Source organism: Anopheles moucheti, chromosome 2, assembly GCF_943734755.1.
Source record: "Anopheles moucheti chromosome 2, idAnoMoucSN_F20_07, whole genome shotgun sequence".
Classification (NCBI taxonomy): Eukaryota; Metazoa; Arthropoda; class Insecta; order Diptera; family Culicidae; genus Anopheles; species Anopheles moucheti.
Window position 1 is genome coordinate 7,585,603 of NC_069140.1, and position 24,127 is coordinate 7,609,729.

At 45.1% G+C, this 24,127-nt stretch overlaps 3 protein-coding genes across 3 annotated transcripts; 2 read left to right on the forward strand and 1 right to left on the reverse strand.

Annotated features, from left to right (window-relative positions):
- Window positions 1–385: 385 nt before the first annotated feature.
- LOC128299844 (alpha-1,2-mannosyltransferase ALG9) lies at window positions 386–2,782 on the forward strand. The gene is made up of 4 exons (XM_053035962.1): window positions 386–768; window positions 840–1,039; window positions 1,115–1,550; window positions 1,639–2,782. Exons 1-4 carry the CDS (start codon window positions 449–451, stop codon window positions 2,303–2,305), a joined length of 1,623 nt encoding a protein of 540 aa, XP_052891922.1. The 5' UTR covers window positions 386–448; the 3' UTR covers window positions 2,306–2,782.
- Window positions 2,783–4,846: 2,064 nt separating this feature from the next.
- On the forward strand, window positions 4,847–7,461 carry LOC128299846 (protein-L-histidine N-pros-methyltransferase). Its single transcript, XM_053035963.1, has 6 exons — window positions 4,847–5,149; window positions 5,454–5,550; window positions 5,793–6,080; window positions 6,153–6,301; window positions 6,371–6,543; window positions 7,104–7,461. Exons 2-6 carry the CDS (start codon window positions 5,458–5,460, stop codon window positions 7,313–7,315), a joined length of 915 nt encoding a protein of 304 aa, XP_052891923.1. The 5' UTR covers window positions 4,847–5,149; window positions 5,454–5,457; the 3' UTR covers window positions 7,316–7,461.
- Window positions 7,457–23,635, reverse strand: LOC128299843 (regulating synaptic membrane exocytosis protein 2). The gene is made up of 12 exons (XM_053035961.1): window positions 23,619–23,635; window positions 17,665–17,765; window positions 15,680–15,791; window positions 15,307–15,566; window positions 14,915–15,169; window positions 14,451–14,878; window positions 14,161–14,381; window positions 13,955–14,079; window positions 13,715–13,892; window positions 13,520–13,641; window positions 9,308–9,489; window positions 7,457–8,867 (listed from the first exon to the last, which is right to left on the reverse strand). The coding sequence occupies exons 2-12, from the start codon at window positions 17,698–17,700 to the stop codon at window positions 8,078–8,080; spliced, it is 2,709 nt and encodes a 902-aa protein (XP_052891921.1). The 5' UTR covers window positions 17,701–17,765; window positions 23,619–23,635; the 3' UTR covers window positions 7,457–8,077.
- Window positions 23,636–24,127: the final 492 nt, after the last annotated feature.

The window sequence follows — 24,127 nt, forward strand, 5'->3', positions numbered from 1 at the left end:
AAAAAGATTTTGGAATCAAAAGAATCTCGAGAACCAATTTTAGGGAGCAAATTAGTCATGCAATATCGCAAAACAATTCTAGATCCAGTCGGATTGAGGAACGCTGTCTCACGAGTGTTTAGCAACGATGAACCAAGACTATATATAAATGTTTGGATGACTACAGTCGTAATTGGAGCTTAATTTGATACCTGTTGTATCAATCCACCTGGTTGAGCAGAGGTCTTAATTTTAATCAACTTCCCTAGTTTTGCAGAGCCGTGAGACACAATTTTCCCAATGTCCATTTTTATCAACTGTCATTATTGTTTTCGAATAGAGAAACGTCAAACGGAGCTGACAATATATTGAACACATAATTTACACGCTGCTGGCAAGTGGATGCTGCTCTTTGTTAGATACGGTTCTTGAGCTAAGGCGTTGTGGTGTTTTACGGGCAGATGTAATCATGTCGGCCTTTAAAACTAACTTTTTTGTGGTGGTTACACTTATCGTGGTACGAATCCAGGCCGCTCTATGGTCGACCATTTCCGATTGCGACGAGACGTTCAACTATTGGGAGCCGTTGCATTATTTACTGCGCGGTAAAGGATTTCAAACATGGGAGTACAGCCCGGAATTTGCCTTGCGGTCCTACAGCTACCTATGGCTACACGGTTTACCGGCCAAAATTCTTGGCCTGGTAGTCGACAATGGTGTAGTGATCTTCTACTTCATACGGTGTCTGCTGGCAGTTGTGTGTGCCTTGCTTGAATATCGCCTCTACAAGTAAGTACCTGCCTCGGTCTGACTGCATTGTAGAGAATCTAATTCTGTTCTTTATTCCTCGCGTCGGCTAGGGTTTTAAAGCGAAAATGTGCGGGCATAGTATGCAACATGTGGTTGTTTCTCCAGCTAGTGAGTGCTGGAATGTTCATCTCCAGCACTGCCCTGTTGCCAAGCAGCTTTGCCATGTACATCACCCTAGCCACTGTTGCGGCGTGGTTGAACGAAGACTCGAAAACGGCAATAGCACTAACAGCCCTTTCCGGTTTGATTGGTGCGTGACTCATCTCAGGGCGACGCGTTGTCGAGCAGATGTAACGTTTTCACTGTTCTATTTTTACACCCGCAGGCTGGCCATTTGCTGTGATCGTCGCTGTCCCCTTCACACTGGAACAACTGTTGTGGAAAAGGCAGATTGTGCCCTTCGTTAAACATGCACTGTTTTATGGTTGCCTGTTTGGTATTCCTATAGTGCTGATCGACAGCCTTTACTTTGGAACATTCACCGTAGCTGCATTGAACATAATTCGCTACAACGTGTTCACCTCCCATGGACCCGATCTTTATGGCGTAGAGCCTGCACTGTTTTATGGGAAAAACCTGTTTCTCAACCATAACATCGCATTTACGATCAGTGTTACGTCTCCAGCGGTGGTAATATTAGCCGCAGCGGTTAGGGTAAAGAACTCGAAAAATCGTCTTTCACCAATCCAAGCGCTGTGGCTGATGATGCCACTATATCTGTGGCTGGCGGTGTTTGTGGTTCAACCTCATAAAGAAGAAAGGTTCGTAGCTGAGACTTATACTTTAGCAAAGACGCACACACACTTTGTCAATTTCATTCCATTTATCGTTTCATGTTTCTAACTGCAGGTTTCTTTTCCCTGTCTATCCATTTTTTTCGCTGGGCACTTCATTGCTTTTGGACCAAACGTTTTCCCACATGAAACGAGTCTTCGGAGCATCAAAGTCGTCAATTGCAAACCGTACGATGGGTTTCGTTGTACTCGCCACTGCACTGTGCCTAGGTGTGTCGCGCATGTTGGCCAGTTCCATGCACTACCACGCTCCGATGGCAATTCTGGACGGATTGCCTCCAGCGAACGATCAAGAAATGAATGTGTGCTACGGCAAAGAATGGTACCGCTTTCCTGGCAGCTTTTTCCTCCCACCCAACTACCGTGCGCGCTTCATCGAGTCCAGCTTCACCGGGATGCTGCCGGCATACTATCAGGAAACGGAAAACGGAACACAAATCGTGCACGATTACTTCAACGATCAGAACAGAGGTCATCCGCACATGCTGTTTGACCTGAACGAATGCGATTTTCTTGTGGATTTGGATACAGGCGCATCCTACGATGAGCAAAACAAGGAACCAAACTATTCCGCAGATAAAGAGACTTGGACCATTGTGGAGAGTATCAAGTTTGTGCTCGCTGCACGATCTGATATGTTCGCCAGAGCTTACTACGTGCCTTCATATCCGTACATTGTGTATGGGAACTACAATTTGTTGCAGCGGATAAAGGTAAACTAATCGCTGATGCGATGGTGGGACATACTTGCCCGTTACGTTTAGATTTTGATACACATTTATAGTTTATAGTTGATTAACGATTAAGAAAAGAAGTGTGAAATCCTCATAGAATACACTTACAGGAGGTAGCTATTGATGTAAGGCATGCGAGACGATTCCTAATAATTCGTGGTAGTTTATTCCCGGATTTTCTGTCTCTAAATTTAACTATATTATCGCCACTCAGAGACTTTTCACGGCAAAAGAATTTTGAAACATCACCAAAGTAATTCCAGACGAAAATTTATTATAGCCGTATTAAGTTCGAGGATCATACCAAGCGCCATTCTCGAAACTCAATTTGAACATGACTTTTGAAATTAGCTAGTGTTGGTTGTCCTAATTGGGACAAATATTTGAAAAGTTTCAGGATATCTAATAGCAACAGAGTATATTGTCTATATTTTATTTAAAAATGCAAATAAAGTATCCGGAGGAACGAAAGTATTCTTTGGAAACCAAAGTCTGTTTAAGCGATATCAATAACTTCTCTTCTGCTGCTATTTGTGAGACACGTTTGTTGTGCGGTGAATAAATTCAGACACGGAGGTATTTTACTAACTTACTGTACTGAGCTTATACTCCAAGACCTCAAGGTATTCGAATCCATCAACTTAGGACATTACGCCCCAATATTAACTGCAAATTTTTAACTCCAGAAGGAACCGCCCATGCTACAAAGAACCCACGAAAAGACCGATTCTTTGTGTTTATACTACTAGTTAGCGAGTTCATTTATTTCAAAATCGTTTGTACGGCATATTGAGTGAAAATTCAACGTTAAATTGTACTTACAGTTGATTTCATAATTTATCGTACAAGTTTTATGCAAAATCAGACGATTTTTCAACAATTTTCTATTTTAAGCCAACAACTGTGGGCATTGCATTGTTGATGTTGTTACCTTGTGCGTTATTTTGGCTGTCATGCCATATGAAGCTCAAGAAGAAGACAAAGAAGAAGACCATCAAGCTCGGTAATATTTTAAAATACGGTTGTTTTCTTGATAGAAATATCATTCAGGAGACTTTCCCGAAACTATCCAAATATATTGAGTAGCTGCATCACCTTCATGAGCTGTTACCGATTCTAAATAGGATCGCCAGCAGTGAAGCAGACGGCTTGAAAGATCCTTCTACAGAATGATTGTGTTTTTGAACAGGATAGCTGGTATGAACAAGAACAACGAATTTGAATTTGTGTAGCTGATGGTAATGTTTGTGTAGTTTTTGTGGCACTAAAGGCCGCGAATGAAAAATACATGTACATTTTGCAAGTAGCGTGTTTTAGCACTGCGGTTGCACGAGGCAAGCTTTTATTTGAAAGAAAGGAGTGCACTGCCCTATTACACATGCCGGTATAATCATGTTTCTGTATCTCTTCCACCGGGTCTGCAGGATTGCAAACATTTTTTTACAATATTATTCCATTTGTCCCTATTGGTCTCATCCTTGACGAAATGACTTTTTGTGTAATACAGGAACGATGACACACCTGTTTTACTTCGGTTTGCAAAACATTAAACATTTTCTAATCCTCCGTTAGTTGATAACACATCATGGATATGTTTCTAACCTATTGCCGATTCGATGCAGTTTTTCGAAGGAGAAAGGTTTTCCACATAGTCAGATCGTAAAATGGCATCATCGGAAGCGTTTACCGTATCTGAAACGATTCACAAATATCGCACTGTATTTATCTCAAACCATATAAAGAAAACACATTTTTCGTGGCCGAGGTCATAAATACATCAAAACGCTTACCGGGTAGTACGTACACCATCAATTTTACGCATTTTTCGCGATTTGTTGATGAAGAAATACAACAGCATTACGTTTTCCATTCCACTACACCGTTGTTGCTTTTGTAGCTCTACAGTCGTCTTTTAAACAAAACAGACGCATAGGACAATTCAATAAAACGCTAGAAACATTTGCACAATCAGACATACACAAGTTCAATTCTATAAATAGCTAGCTTGCATTCGGACCGGACTGTTGTAGGGTTTCATTGGGGAAAGACGACCGAAGGAAAAAAGCGGCACAAAAAAAGCTCGGAAAAAAGCGGCACAAAAAATAATTTTTGCAGCTTTTTTTTTTGTGCCGCCATGACAGTTGGTCCGATGAGGTGTTATTAAGACGTCTTTCCGTCGTCTCTACGGGGACGAAAAGACCGCGCAAAGACGTCTTTTCATGTGACGTTTTGGAGCATGGGCGTTGATTTGTGTTTGGTCAAACTGTCAAACTGGGTATATACCTGCAATTTCATGGATCGACAGACGAATATTACTGCATTTAAAATAAAGAACAACGCGCGAATGAAAGAAAAATTTATCACCACGCTGAAGAACGTCCCTTCTCATTCAAAATCGAATTAAAATCGCTTTTAAGGACCGACAAATGCTCGTTGCAAGAAACGATAAGAACTTCTCCGAAAGAAAACCGCATACCGTTGACAGATCGGAACGTGGGTTTTTTTTTTGCGGGACGTTTTTGTGTACACGAAAGGATGCACCGTGGAAAAGCTTGGACTTTGGAGAAAAACAACAAACCCTTACCTACATTCGCTGGTTACCACGCCCGTTGTTGCTGCGCTTGCGAATCTTGTGCAGCAAACGTTCGGTGCTTCGTTGTTTACCGTAGTGATTAGCCTCACGCACCAAGCGAGCGATCCGCACCCGTCAGTGTTTTATCACATAACTCTCGCTACATTACTCAACTTCACGACCCGTCCACAAGACGCGGGAGGAGCACAGCGTTGTGAAAAGGGCGACTAATCAAACTTCAATCTTAATCTCGTAGCCAGGTGAGTATGGAGAGATAAAGAACCCTCCTAAAAATAACACTTCAATGGCACGCGCTATGGTCCGAACCAGATTCAACCACACAACCATTTGGAACATCGGCAAGTGCGAAGGATGTGTGCATAGAACTACAATTTGTTTAAGTGTGACATTAATTAATCGAAATGCTCACCCTAACTCTTTTATTCTTGTTCATCTTCTCGGTGTACGTACGTGTTGCGTCTGTCCACAAGTGTTTTTTTATTTGTCTGTACACAAAAGCCTTCAAGACTTTTTCCTAATCGTTTGTTTTCCTTCATTTTGCAGCATAATGTCGAACTACCGTCCCCGAGGAGCAATTGCCAAAGTATTTTTTGACCGTATTCACAACGACGATGTTATACAGCAGATTGATATGACCACGGTAAGGGTGTGAATGAAGATGCAATGATGAAGAAAATTGGCGAAATTGATTGTAAATTGCGACAATTGTAACAATACTCGAAACTTAAAAACGTGGTTACTTTGATTTATTTCAATCACATACTCGAGATAATAGGTTATCTAAGGAAAAGATCAGTCACGTACGCTTTACGACGATCCATGAAGGGTCTCTTTTACCATCTTGGCTTGGGCATCTAACACACCTAGACCCTCTTGTTTCAGTGGTACACTATGGGGAAATTGCCTCGCAAATATGGAGCTCTGTACCATCACCTGAATGGTCCGGACGAGCTAACTCTCGAGTGGTTGGAACGATCGAAAAAAACATCCGGCCGTTTCTGGTTGCAGCTGTGCCACGAAGTAGCCAAACTATTCCTCAACATGTTCATGACCCAGACCGATATCAATGGTTTCCTGAAGCGTGGCTCCATGTTCATTCTATCCGAGATGCAGTTCGACGAATTTCTTACGGCCGGAGGGTTCTTCCAGCATCGCGACCGGCAATCAGCGGTAAGAACCTACACGCTTTGAAGTACACAAAACGATGGGACAGTAGTAGAAATGTTTCTTTTCTGCTTCTAGTTGAATGTGTGTGACATTGGTGCAGGCGATGGAGAGGTAACGTTACGTTTAGTGCACACCTTGCAGCAAAAACGCAGTTGGCAGGTTACAACCTACGCTACCGAATCTAGCTGGACGATGAGAAACCGGCTGAATGAGAAAAATTTCATGTAAGAGAATACCGATATGGGACACGATGTTCGAATACTTACGTTGCTACCATTTGCTCACATTTGCAGCGTGCTGGAAACTCTAAACCAAATTCATCAAGCAGATCTCATCGTGTGTTTTAACGTGCTTGATCGATGCTTCGATCCACATGTTATGCTAAGTGATATTTACGAATCGTTAGACCGGACGGGATTCGCATTGATCGCGTTGGTGTTACCATACAGCCACTACGTCGAGAAAAGTAAGTACAACTGCCTCCTTTTTTTATTCACCTTCATATTGAATGCAGTTATGAGAAGCTGTTGAGATAGGACTCAATCTTAAACTGCTTCATTCAACATTGTTCGGAAAATAATCCATTTATAGCAGAATCCTCTGTGGTTGGTGGACTAACATAGAGTATCTGGTGATGCCAAATAATTGGTATATAAACTGAAACATCATCAACTTGATCAAGTGATCTTAGTTGAATTATTATTGTGCTTTTCGATTTGAATATCCATAGCAAGGGGGCGTATATTTTCATAATATTCGACTGTTTGCTCTGAGAAGTTTGCCGAGCAGTGAAATAAGGGCCAGCATAATCGTATAGAAGAAGAATACACATTGCTGCAATTCGTATACCGTAATCAACGGGTTTCGCTTGGAAATTTTGGTTTGATTGTGAATCCTTCGTTTTACGTCGTGTCAAAATTGAAAGCTTTTCATACAGACATACAAACCGAATTAAAATACGGATGGATTGTGTGCTGATATTGTTGCTACGCTGTTGTTGTCTTCCGATTTCCGGCTAATTACCAGATTCCAGCCACCTACCCTTAAGAACACTGTTGGAACCGTGGCCCCCAGAGAAGCGGCTCACCGTGGAAGAAGAGCTGGAAATGTTCTTCGATGTGCTGCAGTCGGTAGGCTTCAAAATACGGACCTGGACCAAAGCGCCGTACCTGTGCGAAGGTGACCTGCGCCAGTCATTCTACTGGCTAACGGACTACGTTGTATTGTGTTCAAAATAAATGTGCAATCATTCCAGTTAACGACAAAAGCAAAAGAGCCAACGCCCGACAGACGGTTCTTTCGTATCCTGTTGATGATATCACGTGCACGGGTCACGGCCGGTCGTTATCGCGTACGAAAACAAATGCATCTGGAAAAGGTTAATGTACCGGATTGTGTGGTTTATTTCGTTTTGCGTTTCACCTACGTAATGTAACATATGTTGAAAGTGATGTTCTGTAAACTTTTGAAATATTTGCTACACAAAAACATGATATATATATATGTATATATGTGTATGTATATAATCTTGTAAAATGGATCGCGCGCGCGCGGACATGGTCGCACGGCAAAAAACACACCCCGATATAAACGAGAAAGGATGATGAATGTGTATAATTATGCATCCACAAACTGTGCCTCCGCATGTCGTGCAACCGTTGATAAAGAGCACGGTCCCCTCCCCCGGGGCCGTGGGGTCAGAAACGTGCGCTAAGGGAATTTTGCATTTCATCTTCCTAAATGTTACTGTTACGCTTGGTGTGTGCGTGTGTGTTTGAGTGTTTGTTTGAACCATTAACATCCTTCACCATCAACTTCATGCTCTCATTGTCTAAGTTTCAAAACCGTTTGTGTTTTGGGCGGCCGCCCAATGTTTGGCTGTTTGCCGTTTTGGGGAGCGCTTTGCTTGATTGTGCTTCGGTGTCGTTTATGTTGTTGTTTTGTTTTCGTTCGAATATTCGTGTGAGTAGTTTCGTTGCGTTAGATTTGCAGTGTCTCCATTACGAGAAGAGTCGCTTCTTTTTGCGATTCTTCAAATCAAGCTCCCGCGAAAGGCTCATGGTGCGCATAAATTCGGTTCGCGAACCACCACCGCTCCCGATGCCCCCGATCGTGCCACCGAAGGAAAGCTTCCGCTCTGGCGTCGCTTCACCCCTGCCCGCACCGCCCGTGCGGCCCGTCGAGTAGCGGCGCGAGTAGTGGGCCGGCCCCACCGTAAGCTGATCCTTCGTGTCCTGAAAGGACGAACGCCGCGAACCGGGCAACGATTTCGAGTAATCCTTGCCGATCTGGTGCACCTCGAGCGTTTGCATCTGTATTTCCGACTGGGTCGAGCCGCGCCTGCTCCCGGACACCGACCAGTTCGGATGCAGCAGGTACCGGCTCTCGTCCAGGCTGTCGACATCGTCCGAGATCGAGCGCTGGAAGCGCGAACTCTCGATGCTGCCGTACCGTCCGAACGAGGCGGAACTTTCGTCGATCGAGCTCTGGGAGGTGGTGGTGGAGCGGCGTCGGAGGCGGGCGGGCGGTACCGGGCCGGAACCGCGCAGATGGTTCGGATCCTCCAGCCGGTACCAGACGGCCACATCGTCCAGGCAGGCTTTCTGCAGCTTCACCGAGCATTCGCCGAGAAAGATCGGCTCCGAGTGGGGCAACAGATCGTACAGCACTATCTCTATCTTACGGTCTAACAGATTGTCACTGAACACGTCCTGGAAGGTAATGGTCGCGTTCCAAATGGGATTCAGAGAGGGAGTGGACACTTCGGTCTGGGCGACATGCGATTCGTTCCTAGAAAAATAAGGGAGTTTGAGCGGGAAGAAAGAAACCGGTTTCAGTGCGTGTGATCGTGGGTTGTGAGTGAGTGGGGCGGTGTGACCGAAAGTAACAAAACAAATAATTATCAGGAGTTAGGTTGGTTGGTGTTCGTGACGTGGGTGGTTGGGTGGGTGTGTCTGACGTGCATGTGTGCGATGTGAGAGCAATGAACGATAACAGGGATGATCCTCGGCTCGGTTCGAATGGATGGAGACGCATGGTAGTTTTCGGGTTTCACGCAAACGCACGTGTCCCGTGTGCGCATGGATAGTGTGCGTGTTCAGCTGTGTACGTGTTTGTATGTTTGTTTGTAGTTGTTGTTTTTTTTTGTTGTTTTGATACGAACAATTAAAAACAGAGGGTATGGTTGTTTGGTTTTGTTTTTTTTTTCAAAAGGAACGCTTTGATATTACGTTTTGGGTAGCAACTTGATCGACGCATAGGCTTCCGGATACATGCCATAGCCCAGCGATTCATCGCGCTCCGGCAGGTCATCGGCAGCCATCACCGAAACGACAAGTTCGTTTCGCTCGCCGTGATAGTAAACATGCACCTGAACCCTACCGGACACTAACTTGCCCTTTGCTATCTGTTCCTGAAGGAAAGAAAAACAGAGAAGGAAAAACATTAATCTTTCCATCGTGTGTGCAGTGAGGGGGTTCTGTGCGTGGTAGGTCTTGACGTGGGTGGGCGGGGGTGGTTGAACGGGGGCGGTTGTTTTGTTTGTTTTTCGTTAAGTTGTTGATATTTTTCTTGTGATAAATCTTCTCTTGCTTTTTCTCACTGTCTCTATCGCTCTCCCTCTCCCTCTCTCTCTCTCTCTGTCTCTCTGTTTCTCTCCCTTTCTCTCTGTATGTCTCACTGTCTTTCGCTACCGTGCACGCATTCTACGTGGGTGCATGCTGGCCGTTTGACACGTGCCGGAAGTGCTTCCGGAAATGCTACCGGAACCACACAGAGCACAAGAAACAAGAACGAAAACGAAAAAAAGGGAAAACACACATCAACACAACACTAACAAATACTCCTAACAATAGCAAACCGGAAACACATTCGTTCCGGGGGGTTGTGGGCGGGAGGAAATGCAAGGGGTTTGGTTGCTTTTTAAAGTAGTTTTTTTGTTTGGTTTTGCTCTGTTTCTTCTATTACTTTACTTGTAACATACACGCGTTTCCAAAGAAAACGGCAAACGGGGGTAGAAAAACAAACGAACAAACAAATGGAAAGCAGTACCATGGGGTGTGGGATGAGAGGCATTCCGGTGAACATAGAGCTAGTGGGGTTTTTTTTTTTTTTGTTGGTTGGTTGGTTATAGCTTGTATTATTTATATGCAGCAATTAGCTTTGATTAGGCTCCAGCTTGCAACGTTTGTTTGATGCAACAGAAACGAGAACACCGACACAGCGAAAAATACAACAGTGTGTGTAATTTGGTGAATGTAACAACACGTAGAACAAGAAAGCAGTTATGGGTAAAGCACAACGTAACATCTGTTTCATTAGCTAAATTTTGTCTTCCAAAATTACCTGCCAATGTGTGTGTGAGTGTTTGTTTGTTGTATGTGTAAAGTTGTAGGTGTGATGGTTTTTTGTTGAGGCGTGATATTCTAAAATTAAAATGGCGGCTTGCGGTGCAGGTGCGAATTGCAGTAACAGAGAATTAGAAGTAAGTTTGCCAAGGTTATGCATCGTTTGTGTGTTAGTAGTATGTTAGTAGTCTATGAGGAAAAGAATGGAAACATAAAACTATATCCGGAGGCATTGCAAGAAGTGTCCGGAGGGTTTTCCCACTACGCCCTCACTACGATCCTCGCTGTCTACATTCTCTTCCGGTCTCTTGAAGATTTTCATCCCGAGCACAATCGGCGACCGATCGCCAGCAACTCTCCACCCGCAGAAGTCTATCGAGGAACGAATCACATGTCGCTCGCATTGCATGTCGTGGGTAGAAGTGAACGGGAATAGCACGTGGCGGCTGCTAAATTGGTGTTGTTGTTGGTGGTTGGCAAAATATAATAGATAAACTCTGTCTAAATAAACAAACATACGATTAGCTAAGGTAGACAAACAGTATAGAAATGTGCAAACGAACTTCCGCACAATGGCAACACGAACACCTTCAGAGCGGTGAAGCAGAGTAGCAGAGCAGAAAAGGGGTTGTTCGTAAAATGGTGGATGAGAACGAAAATGAGTGTGAGGTTTCATGACGCTTTGGGTATTAGTAGCGTGGAGGGGGCGCATCGATCGAGATATCGTCGAGATCCACTGTGACCTGCTGCCAACTCGCCCGTGCGCGACGAGTTATTTGGTCCTTTGGATATCCTTTCAATATAAGGAAGATGATGAAGATGAGATGACGGTTGGTTTTTTTTTGTTGCTTGTTTTTGTTATGTTGCAATTAAGAGCAGAGACAGTATATGTAACAACTAAAACAACAACGATAGTTAAAAAAGAAACACAACTACAACAACATTTTCTACTGCAATTACTTTGCCTACAGGATACAATTTAATTGTAAATGTTTGTTTGCTCGCTTGTTTCTGGTTTGCCGGTATTTGATACGCAACACACGGAGTTTTACAAAACAGAACAAGAACGATAACGCAACGCGGAACATTCAGATGGCGGCATGGGTAGAACAAATGAAGCTAATCAACCACCAGCAGCGTACAAAACGCATACAACTGGTCAAAGCAGGCGTTAAACAGGCGAGAAAGTTTCTTTAAAATGGATCTTTGTTGTGCGTATTGCCTGCGTTTAGGCGTTTTTTTTTAAATACGCCTGCCAGTATGCAATCTGCAAAACATTCGCGTTACACGATGTTTGAGTTCAAGTGGTACAGTAAAGGACACATTCTGCTCAAATTCAACTGAAATTTGTTCAGGGACATGTGTGAATCCGTGGAGTTTTATGGATCTTGTTGAAAAATTAACGTAATTTTACGCACAAATTTTTAAACTTGATAGAGATCCTGCAAGATCTACTTCAGCATATATGAGTTTCTGCTCTATGCATAGTTGGCTGCTGGTGGTTAATTGCATTCGATTTGCATGTTGTTATTATTCGTAATTTGCTACTGACAACTATGTTTTCTTTATACTTTAAATATTGTTTTTCTCTTGCATTGTTTCTCTCTTTTTTTCTCTCTCGTATCTTCTTTCTAATCATCTCTACCATTTTCCTGTTGCTTGTTTGCTCTTATTTTCTCGTTTGAACATTTCCTTTCCTCTGTTTGTTACGCTCCTGATCATTCGGCTTGACTTGTTTATTTGAGATTTGTTTTATCTTATGCTCCCCAGAGCGCTCCGTTTGTATGGCATTGTCTAGTTTTAGATGCGGTTGTTCATTTGGTATCGTGTTCTAATATGAGATATCCACAAATTTGATCATGTTTTTGTGTTTTGTGTTTGTTTAAAGGGTTCAACTTATGTATTGTAAGCGCGTGTGTTGATGAAATCTTTTTCTTGGCATCGGTGTTTGATTACTGTGTTTGAAAGCTTGTTTGCAACAACTTTAAAAGCTGCACAATTAATCTCGGTTTTTGTGTATGCGTGTGTGTATTATTATTCCTGTGTGTGTTTTTTCTTCACATCAAGCTCATTCTTGTTTTGTCAGTTTTCCTACCTTTCGAATTCTGATATATCGAGTTGATGTTGTTCTTTTTTCTTGTTTATTTCAATTTACTCTTTACGCGATGCTTCTCTTTAACAAGTAATTTTATTTGTCATGGTTTGTTGTTTGACTTACTTGTGTGTTTTATGTCGTCTCGTGTTGTGTGAGTATATGTATCTGTATGTCTTTTCTCGGTAGAATACGCATAGGTATGAATGTATATATATATATATACTTTTATATATAGATTATTGTATCCTTTTACCAATACTCCATTTGGTTTTCTTATACTACTCAAAATATAAAATATGGAACTCTTTCTCTCTGTTTGCTTTTATATCGCTCTTTCCCTTTTCTCTAATCACGTGTATATGCTATAAACAGTACAGAAAAGACGAGAGAGCAGACCCGATTGTATTTTGAAAGCGCTACTTGTTCAGTTTCACCAATTAACTACGAGAACGTAAACTCCATATGGCAGCCATTTTTTTTTTGGGGGGGCGTGAGGGTTGTAACAGGCTAGCTATATAGCGCTCTTTTAGTTATGCAACGAAATGCGGTAGAATCACACCTTCCGATGCAGGATCAGTGATCGGATCAAACGTAGAAGATGGGGGCATCACATGATGTCGCCCTTATTAGGGTCGCATACACCCGCATACTCGCAAAGCCCTTATTGTTTTGCTATCCATTCCATTACGCTACGCTAGTAGTGCACTGCCAAGTCGTTAGGGATAAAGGTAAAGACTTTGCTGTTCTTCCTCACTGTCTAAATAATGCTACTTTACACTACTGCTATTGTAAATGGTTAAATAATGTACTTGATATCTATTTGGTAGATTGTTCCTTTTCTGTATCTTTGTTCCTTCGTCTGGGATTGTGTGATTGAGTGTGTGAGTGGGTGTGTTTTTTTCTGGCTGTTGCTGTTAACTGCCTTGCAAAAATTACCATGTAGCTACATATACACGCACATCAACTTGATAGAAAAAAGTAACGTATGGATAGATTTATACCGGTGTTTTAGGCAATTTGCGTCTGGTCGGCGAAGAGGGAGATTTGTCCACCGTTGATTCACTCTCTGCGCGAGAAAAGAAAGGGCAAAGTAAAAAGTTTATAGCGTATGTTGCTGGTGATGCTGCGGACAATGCGTGTCTTACCTGATCCTAGCGTATGCACATTAGTGTCCGGTAAAGCTCGTGTCGAATTACTGCTGCCGTAAGTCGAGCCAACGTTCATGCCCATGCCGCCCTCGTCTAACAGCTCGCACATCTTGAAGTCGGTGGCGTGCTCGACCAGCAGCTCGGCCGTGTCACCCGTGCGATCCATAATGGCGCACACCTCCTCGAAGCTGCGATCGGTCAGCGAGGTACCGCACCATTCCAGAATCTAGACAGAACCGAAAGGCAGAGCTGTGTTATTTGCTCCGGAAAGCTCAGACGTTGCCGTACCTTGTCACCCTGCTGGAGACCTCCTTTTTCGGCCGGTCCACCCGGTACGGTCCACACGATGTAGGCGAAGAGTCGTCCGTCAGCACCCGTTTTGCCACCGACTACACGCATTCCAAATCCTCGTGCTGTTACAGGAGAGAATCAGCAAAGATGGATAAGCCAAGTGTTAGTCAGTTCACTACCCCCACAACGTACTGCGAACGTACTTCTGTGCGCTTTGTCGGAGGGATCTCTTCGCAATAGGACGCTCCGTTTGGCGGCACACAGTGGTCCAGCGTCTGCATCGTGTATCACGATCTTGATACCTTCGCCGTCCAGCGATGTCTGCCGCTTGGGTGCTTCCAAATCCTCCAACGCCGGACACTGATAGACTGATATGTTCGCAGAGTTCTGGGCAGTTTTGTCTTTCAGTGCCGGAATGTCGGGTCTGCAAAAGAAAGGGGAGAAGAAGCTGTATCGGCTGTTCGGATAGTAAAGCAACAAGGATAACGCTTACAGCTGCGATCCACGTCGCTTGTGTCGCCGATCGTCGTCCACGATCAGACCGGCCGCTTTCATATCCGCCACCGTGTGATCATCCGCACCGAACTCGTTCCCATCCGCCATCATCTTCATCGACGAGCGGCGCGATGTGCTTATCTTGTCCGGATCGTCCGGCGCCAGCTTTACCGACTGCATCGCATTTACCAGCACGCCCGGTGCGTACACGTCGTACGCGGACTTTCGCCGCGGCATCGGTGGCGGCAAGTTGAGGCCCGCCTCGGCCAGATTCGTGTCGGAACTCATCGTTTTGAACTCGTCGTCGTAGCTCCGCTGGCGGGACATCTTGGTCGAGGGCCGGCGGGAGAAGACGCGCGGTGTCCCCAGTTCCATCTCCTTCCGGCCGGGCGGGCTGGACGATCGGCTCGGTGCGGCACTGTGACCCTTGCGCCAGTCCATATCGTTCTTCGGGTTCTGTACACCTTTCAGCTTTTCCAACTCCTTCAGCGAGGCCGGCGACACGTCCGAATGGCGGCGTAGCTCGGGACTGCGCGGTGGTGCCAGCGCGGAACCCTTACCATCGTCCAGATGCTGGTTGAAGCCTAGCTTGATGTCCGAATGGCGTCGCTGAAGCGTCTCCATGACCGGCACCTCCAGGGCGGAGTCGGTCGATTCCTGGGGTATGCAAATGCGGGACGCCATCTTTCGCCGACAGACGCTACATCGCCAGAGATCCTGCCGGAGCAATGAAAAGAGAAACACTTTGTTGATTAAAAGACACTCAACCAGAACGCGCGCTGGGGCTCTAATTAGATGAAAAAGTTCAAAAGAAAATGCGAGAGAGAGAGAGGGATGGATCTGTCAATTCTTACCAAGTCTTCCGAATCTTGTAGTTTGCTATAGCTGGCACAGTCTTCGCAAACCTTCTGATCACACTCGACGCAGGTCTTTTTGAAGTCGTTCGGTTTAAACGATTTCAGACATATCCGGCACGAACCGGACCGTGTGTTGAACTTGTTGCCCTCGTTCGACGCCTTCTCGGTAACTGCCGCCGTGTCCTTGTACGGGTCATCCTGTGGTGTCGTCTCCGTCGCGTCCGGCACCAGCGAAGGGCGTGGGGACATTTTGTTCACTTCAGGGACGATAACGAAAGCAAACATTAGCAACCGATTGATCTTGTATGTAGAATTAGCAATTCTTGAGGTTGTTGTTAGTACTGTAACCACCTTCGCGCTCAGAGCTTACCTCTGTCCTGTGCCGTCAGCAGCGACGTGGAAAGGGTTTGCTTCAGCTTCCCGAAGGCTCCCGTATTTTCCATCGATGGTTGCTGATGGGATGCCTCATCGGTGGCAACCATCTACAACAACAAACAAAAAACCCGATAAAAAAAGGTGTCGATCAGCTCCACATGTTGTTCGTTGTGTTTAGGTTGGTTGGGAATGACCATGGTCCATAATATGCTTTTCTTATGCACCCACACCAACCCGAAGGACAATACACGAGCTACTCCGGCAAAACGTCTAGATTAAATTCGCTCCCAACGTTTCCGCATTTTCCGCTTTGCTTTGCCGTACCGCTTTTCCCGGAGCGAGGCTTCAATTAAATGGCGCTGGTGGTACGCGTCCGCCAGGGTCGGTTTGTCGGATGCACATCAAAAGGCACCAGTCGTGCCTGGGCGCACTATGCACACTGGCACAATGAAAGGCGTACCGGTATTGGGAGCAAAATTAATATCTATTGACACAATATTTTAGCACCGACACCGATGATGGCGCTGCTGCACGATAATTCCTCCCACAGGGCGTGTTCTCCGCTGTGCGTGCCGTACAGTGCTTACACTTCGGCTAGTGTTTTCTAGCCCGGTGGCCCGGTGTTTTACGCAACACCGTACCGATAAAGATCGTGCTATATTTGCTGTTTGCTTGTTCGTCCTTTCTTGAGGAAAAACAGCATGTTGGGGTGTTCGTTCTAATAATCCTTTCTGCAGCGGCACAATTCTTTTACCTTCCAAAGCACTACTGCTCATTGCTTCTGCTTACTACAGCTCGTTATTTTCCAGCACCCGTGTACTGAGTGAGTGAGTGTAAAGTTTTGAAGCGAACCCAATGCCCAATGTCGGGACGGAACTCCCTTTCACCCCCATAAAGGCATTGTTTTGTTTCCGCAGGTTTTTCCACTTCCCTTCGGCGTGTTTTTGTTGCTTTTGTGTCGTGGGGCAAGAAATGTCGAACGTTGTGTGTAATTAAAATGAAAATGGATGCCTGAGCGACCGATGAGTGTGCACCGCCCGGAAGAAAGCGGGTATCCACTTGACTTGGAGGAGCACAAAAGTTGAACTTGCGCTGGGCGCTTGTACCAAAGCACTATTGTTGTTCGACGAGAAGAAGGCTTAAGTATTGCAGATAGGAAATGGGATGGGACGAACGTATAAATACGGAGCTTCCTAGAGCTGCCTTCAAGCCAACTATCTCTTCTCTCGGATTGTATTAAAATTAATATAAAAGCAAAGGGCATTATGTGCATAAAAAGCGAGCATTTCTTTAAATTTTCTTGTCGAAGATTACAATCATTTCCACGCTTTTCATATCAGCGTACAGCTACACCTACAGCCTGGCGTGAAGATGTCCTGCTGCTCGGCCACAAATGGTAAAAATCGGGAGCTCGACCATCAATGTGGCTAATAATTTTTGGATGCAAATTAAATTATGCAATCTAGCGTTCGTTTCATCTTCATGCAGTGGGGGCGAACGTTATGCAAAAGCGTTGCCTTTTTGTGCCACCTTCCACCATGCTGACGTTCGGAAAAGCGGCGTCCTGGGAGTGCCTGGTGCCTTCTCCGTGCGGGATCACGTTGACAACTGACAGTTTGGGTTTGGGGGAGACGTTTAGTTGTTGCCGCTGTCTCTACTACCCGCTTCTATTCCCCCACACTATTCGTGTGCACCCTACCGCACCCCTCCCAGCTGATGTGGCCCTGGAATGCTGGTTGAGCCGGAAAAAGCAAATGCTTGCATAAATGAGCAAGAAAGATGCCCCGGAAGCAGCCCCTGTGCACCCCGTTACGGACCCACCCCTTTGGAAGTCGGACAAGGATTAGAGACCGGATTGTGATGCTGTTTGCTTTTCTACTCGGTTGCGCACGGTGTCCCTCTGTGCGGTGTCCCTTTTTTGCGCTCGCCTTTCCATGGTGCAGGCGCATAGAAATGATGTCTTCACCGACCGGTACGTACCTTCTTCATGAACGACATTACGTTTGCTGGAAGCATTTTGAAATGTTAAATTCCGCCGCAGCGATCCCCTCGAGCGTGTGCTGGTAGCGATGACGTAGGTTCTGCAACGGAGGCGGTAGGAGAAAACAAAACGAATGGAGACGTGTTAGAGATTTTTATTCGCTTTTTTGTAAATGTTGTTGCTGCCTTGCTTCTGTATTTACTCGAAGCGAACAATTTCACCAGCAACAGTTGACGGTGGGTGATGGACAGACATGTTTTTCCTCCCGGGAGAACCCGGTGGAGATGGTTTCGAGCGAGGTGGAGCGGAATGTGGTGCGGGAGCCCGCAGGATTGATATTTTTCTTTCACTGCGACCTCGAGGGAAATGGTCACACGGGACATGGTAAACGGGAGAGATAAAATCAGATGCGATTTCCGAACAATTTGTATGTAATGCGATATTGAAAAATTCGTTGCAACATATTGGAAAGCAAGGAGGGACGGGCGGAAACTCCCATCCACGCCGGCGAGATGCGTCGGGGAAACAACAATTGTGTACTTTGTGTGTGTGTGTTGCCATCAAAGAGCAATAACAATATGTGCCGAGAAAATAACGAGTTGTTGACAATCTGTTGCGAAACGATCGCATTTTAAGATGAAGGGTGGGATTATTATAGCGGATAATTTGCGACTTATGTGCGAAAAGTAATCTTGCAAATGAGCCGCAAAGATTTATCTAACCTTGATTGATGAGAATGAAGTTGCTGCTTTGTTAATCCAATCCAATCCAGGCTATGATTGAGATTCTATTAATTAGTAAGTTACATCCTTTCTAGTAGATCTTTTGAGAAGAGTCATTCGTATGAATCTTTAAAGAGCATCGACTCTCAAATGAATCATGAATCCTCAGAGCAAAAGGTCCTGAAGGTCTTGAATCAATCTTTGAAATGGAGAGTCAGATTGATTCATTTAGTTAAGCAGAATAGCTCAGTTCTGCTCGAAGCGTATTAGAGAAGATGGTATACAGTTGCTACAAAACAATATTAAATAAGTACTAGAAGTAGTAATAAGTAGCCTCTCCCTCTCTTCTTGGCGTAACGTCTTACTAGGTCATGCCTGCCATTTTTGGCTTACTAGACATAATTTTACCACATATCCGGATAGTCAGTCCTTTCTTTTGGGGATTGGTCCGGATGGAACTTTGGACCGATTCTGTCGTATGAAGACCGGCGCCGCTCTAATATAAAGAGTTGGTTATCTTGAACCGACCAAACGATTTAGAATATCGTGGGTCTTTTTTCTTGATAATTGACTATATAAGCATTATCTACTCTTGCCTGGATCTCCTTAAGCTGGCATTGATCTTGACCTAAAGTATTGGTTGAATTGTCAATAGCTAAACAGCTACAACTTGCATTTCATCCAAAATATTAATGCAGAAATGGAATTCCTTCACCCAATAAACAAACAAACAACAAACAAATGATAAAGTTTAAAGTTCTTAGTCGTTTGCAAGATCTTGTCTTTTCTGACACCTTTGATTAGGACTACGCCACTCTGAACGCCACTAACGAGTCTAATCAGTTCCTCCCAATTTCTCATTGGTGAGCAACATCCACTCTTGGATCTACTATCTCTCAATATCTTATCAACGATTGCGCTTTAACAAGTAATAACACTAAAAACAGCACAGTATGAGGCGCGCGACTGCATTTCTTTTCAGCTATAGCCGATAAAGGTCACACAGCCAGTGAAGAAGAAGTTTTGTTGAAGGACTTTGAGCCGGAAGGGTTGTTAACGGATGGCTTAACCTGGCAAAAAGTTCAATCTCTTCAAGCTTGTGCAGATAGGCAAAGCAAGGACGGGTACGAGGTATGAATGAGATAAATGATTGATGGACTCTAGTGTATGACAGTGGGTTTGAAGAACTGTTTCAGGAAGCCAAAATCATTGCCCTTTTGTGTGAACTAACAACTTATCCATTTTAGATTAGGGACCGTATTGTACTGTGCTTCTCTCTCATGCAGTACTGTCCATTTAGATTTGGATTTTTGGATACAATTGACATTCTATTGAACCAGACCAAGACTGACAGCTGTTGTAGAATTTAAACGGGAATAGATACCAATCGTCACGAGGAAGTGATAGTTTTCTCGGAACTACTGCGAAATACAAAATTCGCCTGCCAGTTTTGTATTTGAGTTTCATTTGAAAAATGTTGGATTAATTTTGGGACGATTTTGTTCATTCCCATTAAATGGCACCAGAATAAAATTGGTTAGAGTCCAAGAATTTTGAACATTTTTTCCTTATTTGTCCATCCTGATGCGAGTGGTGTAATTTGGTTAGTTGCTGTGGATTTTATTGCAATGTTGGCAATTGCCTGACGTGAGTAGATTCAGCATAAAGTTATTAAAAACTCTAGGAACTCTGGAGTCAAAGACTTGATGATCTGCATGAACCCACTCCGACTCCGGAGTCAACTCCGAATTTGACTCCGAAATACCTCCCGGTCCCTTGGTCGCGGAAATGCCCCGGAGTTGATCTGGAGCTGACTCCTGAATGTGCCGGAGTGGTCTGCACCAGCAAGAACTTAATACCTGGTACCTTAGAACAAGATATTTAAACATCTACTCGCATCTGCTCATGGACGGCCTAGGTCGTCCGGTTCCATTCTAATGACATGACCAGGCCACCGGAGCTTTTCAATTGAGTTATTCGTTTGATACATCAACTATGCGGGGTTAGCATTAACTTCACACAGGTCATTTAATCGTTGGTCCGCATTAGAAAGAGTGTAAGCTTGTTTGCAGACAACCGGTAATAACCTCCCATCAAAGGGCCGCAACTCCATGCGGACGGTATCACGCTGAACCACACCGTAACATGTTTATACTTAAGCGCCACTACACGATGGCCAATGGTAGTGTAACATATTTATGTAAAGCTTCTCCCCCAGCGAGATTGTTCGTCCAACTGCAGCTCAAGTGTAGCTGAAGCCTCATCAGCTAGTGCTGCTGCTGCTGCTGCTGCTATCCTCTTCAATAAACAACACTTATTCATCCCGGGCGGAACAGGGACGTTGCGGTGTCCCATGGAAAGATGGGACGAGGTGATTTCACCCCCATTCCTCCTCTCCCCCTTCCCTTCCTCCCCTCGATGCAATGACGAGATATAGGGCCGCGCATTTCTCGGTGGAATGCATTTATGAAACCAGCATGAGGATGCACATTATGTTATGAAATGTGTGTGAGCTTTTCACTTATTTTTCTTATGTTTTGTGTGTGTGTGTGGGTGTGTGTGAAACTTCCAACCATGATGAAAAGTGGTCCCGGGTGGTGTATTACCCTATCTACCGCCCTATCACCGACAAAGATAAACCTGACCTGATGTGTGTGTTGGTGGTCGGGTGTGATAGACCCCGATGCAGCTGATGCAAAGCGATATCAGGCAGTGGGGGGATCGATTCGGGAAGCTGTAAGCGTAAAGAAGGAGGGGAAACCCAGTAATGGGTGGCCAGCAAAAAGAAGTAGAAAATATACATAAAACCAACCACCGTCGATAGTCGTCGGTTCTAATGTTTCAGCGGGCGAATCCTGTTTAGCCTAGCGGAGGAGTTGGCTTCAGTCGATTTGCCGGGTAGGCAACGAATCCATCCTTGACCTCTTCCGGGCACGCCACCACAACGCCCGGGGGATGGTGTGGCCCGTTTGTGGTGGCACGGGCAGTGGTGCGCATTATTTCGAATGGCTGGTTACTGACGAACGGATTCACCGACCGGAGAGGTTTCCAGCAAAGTTTTGTTTTCTAAGAGCTTTTCATACGAGGAGGGGGGGGGGAGGTGACGGAACCTTAAAACCTGGCAGGAATTGAATGGATTGTGGCGGGGAGGGGGAGGGGATGGAGGAGTGTTATTTCAGAACCTGCAGTGCGTGGTGCGTATAGATGAAAGTTCAGCAAGAGTTTTGGGATAGTTTTGTTGAGCTGATTAGCCGCCGGGTTCGGTACTGCTGGCGGAATTCCGGACATCCCTTGCATAACAGTAGATTAATTTGTTACACCGCGCTTTCCTTACGTGAGAATTTTAAATCACGATTAAACACACACCCGGCCACAGATAGAAACAGAATTCGAGCGTGTCCCATCAATGCGGAGACTTTAATACTTAACGAACGTGCTCCACGAACTGGCCCGCTCTTCCATTCTTGGAGAGCCTAGATGGATAGCAAACAAAAAAATTGGAACAAATCACAAAGAATGATTTGAGGCAACGAATCGAAAAATCGATTTAGAGTTTTAAAAGCGAGCGGGCAGAATTTTGTAGTCTCTATTTTTATTATCACCTGTCCGCATCTATTGGCCGCTGGCTGGAGCGATGCGAAGGGAAAGGAATCCCGGTGCGCTATTCCATCACCGTACGTCTTAATGTGACCGATTCGAATTCGGCAACGAACCACCATCATCGTCAAAAAGCAGAGATGTGTGTCTGTGTGTGTATTTGTCGGACTTTGTAAACCCCTCCTTCACCCTCATATCTCGGGTGTTTTTCCACCGATCTGCCCACACTCGGCCCCATCTTATTAAAACCGTAACGCAGGGCGAAAGCTCATCCATTTGCGATTCCGTTACATGCTTGATCCGCCAGCATCCTGATGGGGGCTTCGAAGGTGTCAAAGTATAGGCGGCGGGACACAGATTTAATCGATAACACGTTAATGCGAAGGTGGGGAGGAAGCCTTTTTTTTGTTTTACGCAGGAAACGAAATCACACGTATAAACCAAAACAAAAACCTCGCTTCTCGACTAAGGTATAATTTAATCTTAAGGCAACCGTCGGTGTGACGTGGTGATGGCGGTTACCAACAGGCAGCCAGCCGCCTGTTGCTTGGATGCCGTGAAAACAAACCCAGCCGGAGCAAAAACCTCCCTCCCCCCCTGCAAACCGCGCTTGTGTGCGGTTGTGTACGAAAATAAAATATGATTGATTATTATCGTTATTACTATATTACGAAAGGTATTAGCCCACCGTGATACTATTTATAGCACAGTGAGGCAAATAAATCAACAGTGTACGCCCTCTCCTTGCCGCCATGATGCTCCTGTGCCATCCGCGCGCTGTATATACACACACACGCACGTACACAGTGTAGATAGATCATACGCGGAGAATGGCACGACGGGTAAGGATGATTCCTTCCCAGGTGGCCACCTACGCACAGAAGGTCAGCTTTAGCCACCCTCCAACCCTCACATACACGCGGACGCGGACGCGGAGGGTGGGTTGTAAAAAGGAAAGAAAATATATCCTGCCCACGGCAGCTGCTTTCTCTGCTGGCTCCCGGTGAGTGAGGTCAGCTTACACCGTGCGGTTTGTGTGAGGAATCATCATCACCATCATCATCACCATCATCATGGTCTATCATAGCTAACCGCCAGAATCTGACCGTACGGAATTTCCGAAATGTACGGACATCGTCGATCGCAGAAAGCATTTTCTCCCCGAAAAACGAAGGAAAAATCCAAAAAGGTGGGAGAGAAAAGGAAAATGAGAAGGAAAATCTTTTTCTAATGCACCTTGAAGGAGCGAGAGAAAGCGAGTAAACTAAAAGAGAAGGAGCGAAGGGAGCGAAAGAGTGAGAGAGGTAGATGTAGAGAAGACTACTAAACGTACATTATGTACTACTTGATGCTGCTGATGGAGTCGACGATTTTTGGCTGATTATTAGCCCTTGAGTGTAAATGTCCGCATCATCATGTGCCTGTGTTTGGGAAGGTGTGCGCTCGTCCCCGTTTCACATGTTTGTTGTAGATCCTGATGCAAAAGGACACTACGTATGAGTGTGTGTGTGTGTGTGTATGTGTTTGGGGGGTGGGAGGATGGGGGTTGTATATGTATGATAAAGTTGTGTTTATTTTCCACTTTCCATCGCCATGCAATTCCCCGATTGAAAGGTGTTTGCTGCTATATTTACCTGCTGGCAAATGTCTCTCCGCTCCACGGTTTTCCCACCCGTAAAGATCGCGCTTCCTTTGCGTACCGTTGCGCAAATAAAAAAAAAGCACAAATCTACAATTCGTCCTTATTTTCCACCGTGTGTGACGGTAACGCTGGTGACGCTAAAGGGAAGTGACTTCACGGATGTGACGCTGTCATTGGCGGTATCATGCGCGGCAGCTGATGGATCTAAATGGGGCACGAACGACATTGAACCACTCCGGATGCTGTTGCTGCTGCTGCTGCTGCTGCTGTTGCTGCTGCTGCTCATTCATTTGTTGCACATTTTCTCACAACTACAGAAACACAGGCACACACACAAACACTTAGGGCTTTCGTGTCCAACCGTCGGAAAGATGGACGTCGAAGATAGCGAACGGTGGGACAAACTGACTGACTGACGCAGATTGTGTCCGATAAGAAAAAGGACACCAATCGTCCGTGGAGTAAGGGGAGGCCTGTCGTATCGCTGTGTGGGTGTGTGTG

Excerpts from the sequence above, each read along its gene's own strand:
- LOC128299844 (XM_053035962.1), top strand. The coding sequence starts at position 449 with ATGTCGGCCTTTAAAACTAACTTTTTTGTGGTGGTTACACTTATCGTG. Across the intron at positions 769-839 it reads CTTGAATATCGCCTCTACAA|GGTTTTAAAGCGAAAATGTG; the intron begins GTAAGTACCTGC and ends CGCGTCGGCTAG. Across the intron at positions 1,551-1,638 it reads CAACCTCATAAAGAAGAAAG|GTTTCTTTTCCCTGTCTATC; the intron begins GTTCGTAGCTGA and ends TTCTAACTGCAG.
- LOC128299846 (XM_053035963.1), top strand. The coding sequence starts at position 5,458 with ATGTCGAACTACCGTCCCCGAGGAGCAATTGCCAAAGTATTTTTTGAC. Across the intron at positions 6,081-6,152 it reads ATCGCGACCGGCAATCAGCG|TTGAATGTGTGTGACATTGG; the intron begins GTAAGAACCTAC and ends TTCTGCTTCTAG. Across the intron at positions 6,544-7,103 it reads CAGCCACTACGTCGAGAAAA|ATTCCAGCCACCTACCCTTA; the intron begins GTAAGTACAACT and ends GCTAATTACCAG.
- LOC128299843 (XM_053035961.1), bottom strand. The coding sequence starts at position 17,700 with ATGCTTCCAGCAAACGTAATGTCGTTCATGAAGAAG. Across the intron at positions 13,642-13,714 it reads TGGCTCGACTTACGGCAGCA|CATCACCAGCAACATACGCT; the intron begins GTAATTCGACAC and ends CATTGTCCGCAG. Across the intron at positions 8,868-9,307 it reads ATCAAGTTGCTACCCAAAAC|GAACGAATCGCATGTCGCCC; the intron begins GTAATATCAAAG and ends TTATTTTTCTAG.